General features: G+C 62.3%; 4 protein-coding genes across 4 annotated transcripts; 2 read left to right on the top strand and 2 right to left on the bottom strand.

The window, feature by feature from the left end:
- Window positions 1-801: 801 nt before the first annotated feature.
- On the top strand, window positions 802-2,223 carry A1Q1_06543 (uncharacterized protein; the record flags this gene model as incomplete). Its single annotated transcript, XM_014321657.1, has 1 exon — window positions 802-2,223. One exon carries the CDS (start codon window positions 802-804, stop codon window positions 2,221-2,223), a length of 1,422 nt encoding a protein of 473 aa, XP_014177132.1.
- A 317-nt stretch (window positions 2,224-2,540) lies between these two features.
- A1Q1_06542 (uncharacterized protein) lies at window positions 2,541-3,458 on the top strand (the record flags this gene model as incomplete). Its single annotated transcript, XM_014321656.1, has 1 exon — window positions 2,541-3,458. The coding sequence occupies one exon, from the start codon at window positions 2,541-2,543 to the stop codon at window positions 3,456-3,458; it is 918 nt and encodes a 305-aa protein (XP_014177131.1).
- A 195-nt stretch (window positions 3,459-3,653) lies between these two features.
- A1Q1_06541 (2-nitropropane dioxygenase) lies at window positions 3,654-4,703 on the bottom strand (the record flags this gene model as incomplete). Its single annotated transcript, XM_014321655.1, has 1 exon — window positions 3,654-4,703. The coding sequence occupies one exon, from the start codon at window positions 4,701-4,703 to the stop codon at window positions 3,654-3,656; it is 1,050 nt and encodes a 349-aa protein (XP_014177130.1).
- Window positions 4,704-5,152: 449 nt separating this feature from the next.
- Window positions 5,153-6,333, bottom strand: A1Q1_06540 (uncharacterized protein; the record flags this gene model as incomplete). Its single annotated transcript, XM_014321654.1, has 4 exons — window positions 5,153-5,393; window positions 5,447-5,531; window positions 5,592-5,884; window positions 5,930-6,333. The coding sequence occupies 4 exons, from the start codon at window positions 6,331-6,333 to the stop codon at window positions 5,153-5,155; spliced, it is 1,023 nt and encodes a 340-aa protein (XP_014177129.1).
- Window positions 6,334-6,515: the final 182 nt, after the last annotated feature.

Genomic DNA, 6,515 nt, shown 5'->3' with positions numbered 1-6,515 from the left:
GGCTGTGCCTGACCGTGCCTGGAATTACTCGGCGTTGCAGTATTAGGGAAAAGTCTGTAGCGGAATATAGTAACGCCCGCACTACGGCAGAACATGGAGCACGGGCCATGTGATCGCGCCAAGTGTTACAAGTTGGCACGAAACGAGGGAGGCGCCGACGCAAGGCCCAGCTGGCGCAGCTCAGAGTGCTCTCTTCTGGATCGGCCGGTCGGCCTGCGGCTTGCGGCGTTCGCACAGGCTCCCGCTCTGGACCCGGGCCGCGGAGGGCGCGGGGGGAGGTTTGCATGCAGACCCCTCCGACTTGGCAACCATTCTATGCTGACTGAGCTAAAGTGCGGCGATTCGACGTATGCGATGGTGCAGATCTGGCGAGCGAGTCGAACGCAGACGGAGATGATGCCAAGGGCATGCGGCGGCAGGGTCCGTGACTAAGCACTAAAGGCCAAAACAAGGGCAAAGTGACCTGACTAAGCTACTGTCGCGAACCTGAGGACCGATAAACGGTCAGATCGGATCGTATGGTTCGTGGGTATCTCGTGTGTCCGTTTCGTCAGGAATGCGACGCGAGGAGGAGCAGCGCATGTGCGTTGGCGCCGCAGTTCAGGTTAACCAGGGAGTGCACCACTCGTTCCGGGGAAACTACGCGGCGAGCTTGCGATACATAAGAACTACGCTGCGAGATGTCGCCCAGCCCCCAACTTGCCACCACCACAGAGCTAGACATAGCCATTCCTCTCCCCCGACATACACGACTCCGACGACAACTAGCCGGCAGAGCCGCCCGTCGCCAACACAACAACAATGAATGCCCTCGCTGCTGGACCAGCAGCCCGCCCGCGGCCAAAAGTGAAGTACCCCGACGCGTACCCGCACTGGCACTACCCCGCCGACTTTGTGCTGAAGCCGTCGCCCTTCGTCGACTCTGCCGTGGAGAGCGCACACGTCGTGCGCCGGCATCACCACTCGCTCAGCTTGTCGCTGCACTCCCACTCTCGTTCCAACTCGACCACTGCCCCCACTTCGGCGGCCTCCACCTCCTCTCCTTCTCCCTCCTCTTGCCACTCACGTTCCGCCTCCACTTCAACCACCCCCGCTCGTGCCTCCGGTTCGCGTGCCGACCCTGTATCCGGAGTAACGGACCCTGCCGCCGCGCCTTCAACATCTGCCCTCCGCACGGCGTCGGACCCAGACACGGTCGCATACTACCTCTCCGCGCCCAGCAGCAGCAGCCAGGGCGCCGCGCGGCGTCTGCTGGACGCGTTCCGTCCCCGCGCGCCAGTGTATCTGACATCATTCGTGTACGAGGATGCCGGGTACATCGAGTCTCCCGCAGCACCCTCAACGTCAACATCCGCCCCCTCAACCTCGGCGTCGACCCCTGTGGCTGCGCCCCCGCCCGCGCTCAGTACCCCCGATGCGTCCGTGCTTGCCCCGGTTGCGTCAGCCACAAGCACGCCAACAACAACGTCGCCTCGTGCATCGCCTATGCGCGCGATTCGGCAACAACGCTGCACGCGCTCCGAGCTGACTGCCGCCTTCGGCCGGCTCGTGCAGGACTGGCACCGCTTCTGGGCCTTCGGGATGGACGTGCTGTACCACGTCCCCACCTCGCCGCCAGCGGGTCGCGAGGCCGAGTTCGAGGAGCGGTTCGGCGACTCCATATCGCGCTTGAGGGCGGTTTGGCAGAGCACGCAGTACCGTCTCTTCTGGGGCACATACCTGTTCGGGGACTACCTCGAGGCCCTGTCCGAGATGGAGGATGCGGGTCGCCTGCCCTCCCGCTGGCCACGGACGGGACTCGACACGTCCAGTCGCGCAGTCCGCTTCCCTGGCTGCTCACTCACGCATCGCGCCCCCGGGGGAAAGATTGACGACTACGCCTTCCGCGCCGCCAAGGTCATCAATGCCAAGCAAGGCGAGCGCATCCCCGAGGTCGAGGATGCGTACACCGACATTGAGAGTCTCATGTGGGACATGCTCGAGTTCAAGGGGCTTGATCCGGAACTCTCCCTCGAGGCCCTGCCCAAGATGCGCGGGGCTGCGTACTCTACTCCGGGCCGATTCGAGCCGCCGCCCCCACCCTATGCTCCGCCCAGCTATGAGGATGCCTGTGCAAGCTGCTCGGGATGTTCGAGCGCCGAGTCGAGTTCGCGCGCGAGCTCGAGGGCGAGTTCTGGCTGGGGCTCGCCCCGCAGCTCCTATGACAGCGCCAGCAGCGAGTAGTGTTGTATTCCTAGTTGTACAGTAGCTTGATGAAACTTATGAGTGTCATGTCACGTTCTAGACATGCAGTACAGTCTTCGCGCTGGTCAGTAGACCATACTCTGCTGAGCACAAGCGCAGTCACGGCTCCCGTTTGGGGTTGAAGAATCCAAGCTCTGCCACCCGCAGCTTGCTTTCTCAACGTCGGTAAACCTTTACAACCTCGGCGCTAGCCATCACGATTATCACACGCATGCACAGCCTAGCTAGCTTGCTCTTGCCATGTATAAGATAGAGAGGCAGCACTTTCTCAAGCCGCCCCATCGCCCTCCAACAGTATGCGAGACAACAAAGGCTCCACCCCCGGCGACAAGCTCGACATCAGAACCACTCCACCCAGCATCAAGCGTTCAAGGGACTGGCAGCAGGCGATCGCCTTCTGTGCGAAGGTTGCACCGTCCGCACACGTCCCCTACCGCATGACCGCGCCGCCAAAGTACGTAGCGGCGATGACGGTGGCCCACGTTTTGCTTCCACCGGGCTCCGTCAAACGGGGCATTTTCAAGGTGAAGCCGTACTTCTTCACCTCCTTCTCGTACGAGGCAAGGGACGACGGGAAGTGCAGCAGCTGCGGGGCTCTCCTAACGGAGACAACGACGTGCACTCGCGAGGAACTCGTCAAGGCATTCACAACCCTCGAGGCCGACCTGGAAGCACTAGTAACGGCCGCAGCTGGGCTGGACGCCCTCGCCTTACTGCCCTTCACGGGCGACGCGGTCGCCTCCGGCCCCATGATCCGGTTCGAGCCCAGCACGCGACCCCGCATCCTCGCCCTGCAAGCGCGCGCTGAGGAGGCCGCACAGCGCATGCGCTGGGGCATCAAGTATTTTGCGCGCTATCTCGCCTACCTGAGCCGGAAGGAGGAGGACGACTTGCACCCCGGCTTCTGGGTTGCTTATCCCGGCAAACTCGACGCTGAGACGGTGCGCTTCCCCCCCGAGCCGTTGGGATGGCGCTCCATCCCCGTCCTCGACGACTATGCCTTCCGCGCCGCTAGGATTGTGAATGCTTCTCCTGAAAGTCCCAGGGAAGTTACGGAGCTCCGTATGGAGATTGTCGCGTTTGCGATGGAGATGGTGACGGGCAAAGGGTATGAGGCGGGGGTGGTTTGGGAGTTTCTTCCGCGTCACGGGCTGTCACATGAGGATGATGGACCGGAGGCGCTCATGGACGCACCACCCCCTTACTCTTCGTAAGGCTGCTTCGTCAGTCGGTAGGCCTAAACGTGCCCTTCCCAGTCAGTATGTTGTCATGTAGTGATGCATCGGCTCGTGTTGGTATATGTCGCCGCGGCTGGCGTTCCAGTCGCTACCCTGGAGCAGCTCCCGTCTTGGCAAGCGGAGGTGGACGGTCGCGACGTACCGTCAGCAGCGCTCAGTCCAGTTACCAGTCTACGCCCATCCCGCCTCCTTGGCAATTGTCTCAACGAGCTCCGCAGCGGGCATCTCCCTCGACTTCTTGTGTCCCGTGCCCGACCAGCAGACACCCCATCCCTTCTCTCCCTTCTTCTTGGCCGCGGCGACGACCTGCTTGCCGAGATCGTACGCGTTGGGGTAGTCTGCAACGCTGCCGTCGTGCTTTCCCTGGAGGGCTGTCCACTTGTTCTCGAGGGAGCGCGCGGGCCGGCCCGAAATGACGTCAACCATGTGCGTCTGCGGAGCAGAGAGGAGGAGAGCCTTGTAGTCTGCATCGGCGCTGGATTCGGGACAAGGCACAAAGGCGGTGCCCATCTGGACGGCGGCGGCGCCGGCGTCGATAAACTTCTGCGCCTCTTGGCCCGTCATGATGCCTCCCGCCGCGATGAGGGGGAGCTTGACGGCCGCTTTCAGCTTGGACAGCAGGTCGAGGGTCGAGAGACGCTCGTCGGCCCCGGTCGGGTCAAAGATACCCCTGTGTCCTCCTGCCTCCCAGCCCTGGGCGACGATGGCGTCGCATCCCGCCTTTTCAATCGCCTTGGCCTCGTCGACACTAGTCGCAGACGCGAGGAGCACGATGCCCTTCTCTTTCAGCTTCTTGATCGTGCCCGAGGGCGGAAGACCGAAGTGGAAGCTGACGACCGGCGGCTTCTCCTCGAGCACGACGTCGAGCACGTCACTGTCCGAGGCGAAGGAGGCGTAGATCGTCTTCAGGTTCTTGGGCGGCGTGCCGCCCAGGCGGGTGAGTTCGGGCTCGAGCGCGGCGATCCACTTGGCATCCTGGGCCGGGTTCGGGGAGGGATCGACGTGTACGAAAAAGTTGACGTTGAACGGCTTGCTCGTCAGAGCGCGTGTCTCCTGAATCGCCTTGCGTGCCGCGGCGGCGTTGCCGGCCCCCAGGCCGAGAGAGCCCAGCGCTCCGGCGTTGGAGACGGCGGCCGCGAGCGCAGGCGTGGTCACGCCCGCCATGGGCGCCTGGATCAGGGGATACTTGAGGCCGAGCTGCTTGATGAACGCGGAGCTCATGGTGATGGGTGTGTGAGTGTGATGAGAAGGTTGGGATGAGATCAGGATGTCATCATGGCTTTGAGTTCGGGGTATTTGTACCCGGGAGAAGACACCGGCTACATTCGGTCGATAGGTTCGGGTATTCACCGAGTTGGGTGAGGGGGAGATCTTGGCTTGCTCAGCGCATGCGCGGGCAGTTACCATCCCATTCCTCGCTGACAACGACTCGTGCATGACTCAGTCACATAATGGACCGATAGGGCCGATGCACAGGCAGTCGCTATGCAATATACATACAGATGTCTACATGCATGCCCTGATCCCTAGTGTACAAATGCGAGTTCTAAGTGCAATGGACGGTTCCAATACCTTCTCTGATGACTGATAATATGGCCAGGTGTCCCAAGCCTCCTGGTTGCTGTGCCGCCAACCACGCATGCGAGTGATGATCATCGTCACTGATGACTCTACACCTTGGTAATCGACAGATCGGAATCCTTCCCAGGGATCTCGATTTCGATCGCTGGCTCCTCCTTCGGCGGCGGGACTCGCCGCACCACCCATTTCTCGAGGTACCACACGACGACGATCCAGAGGGCAAGCAGACCGCTGACGACAAACATGGCGATCGTGCCTTTGCGAAACAAGGTCTCCGCGTCTGGCACGGGATACAGGACGATACCCCAGAAGGCGAACCTGGCATCAGCACTGCCGTAGGAAAGAGGACTCACAGAACTGAGCAGGCGCCATTCATCGCATACAGCGTCACAGCCCTCGCTGCCTCGTCTCCGGTCCGGAGGAGGATCTTGTTCGCCCACGTGAAGCACACGGGTTGGATCATGTATGCTGTGCCCGCCAAGTCTGTCGGTCAGCACTATACACCCTTACCAACCGGGGTCCACGCACAGTACGCCGCGAACACTGCCCCATCCCTCAGCCGCGGCGCGATGAGCATCCCGCACGCCGCGATCTGGAGCGCACATGCCGCAAAACCCCACACCATGTGTTTCCCGCTCGCGTCTATGCCGACCGAAGTCAGGAGCGTCGCGACGATGCCGACGGCAGTGACGCCGAGAGGGTACGTGTTGTTCTGTGCGCGGGTGAAGCGGCCCACAGCCTTCATCCACAGCAGCATGCAGGACTGCGTGCTGAAGGCCTCGAGTGCGCCGCCAATGACCCAGAACAGGGACAGGGTGTAGCTAGCAAGTGTCAGCAGTGCGCAGTGGGTGTGGTGGTGGACTCACAATTCCGGCCTGAGCAGCACTCTCCTTGCGAGATCCATGCCGAGCCTGTGCCCCTCGCTCCTCTCCGGCGGTTTCGGCAACCTCTCGACAGCGAGTCGTCTCTCGCTCTCGCTGAGCCAGAACGCCCTCGTCGTCCCGGGCAAGTCGGGGAAGACGACATACCCCACCAGCCCAAAGGGCACAGTCATGCACCCGAGAATGATCCAGAGCCACTTCCACCCGGGCAACCCCCTCCGCCCGTCCAGCGTGCAGTTGATAGCGGCCATGAGCGCGCCCGAGAACATGGTGCCCGCCATCCCGCTCGCGGCGAAGAGACCCGTGCGCTTCCCCATCTCCTCGGGCCGGTACCAGGCCCCAATCACGTACTGCGTGCCAGAGTATGTGCTGGCCTCGACGAGACCCATGAAGAACCGTATCGCGCAGAGATGCGCGAACGTCCGTGCGGCGGCGGTTATCATCGTCAGCAGGCCCCAGAGGAGGACCATGGACGGAAACCAGAGGCGGGGCGGGACGGCCTGGATCGCGAGCGCGTGCGGGACCTGTCCGATGATGTCTGCTGTCAGCACTCAGCAAAAGCTGCCACCTC

This window comes from Trichosporon asahii (genome assembly GCF_000293215.1).
Source record: "Trichosporon asahii var. asahii CBS 2479 unplaced genomic scaffold scaffold00075, whole genome shotgun sequence".
In the NCBI taxonomy this organism is placed as follows: Eukaryota; Fungi; Basidiomycota; class Tremellomycetes; order Trichosporonales; family Trichosporonaceae; genus Trichosporon; species Trichosporon asahii.
The sequence above is the reverse complement of the archived record's forward strand: the minus strand, read 5'-3'. Positions and strand labels throughout refer to the sequence as shown.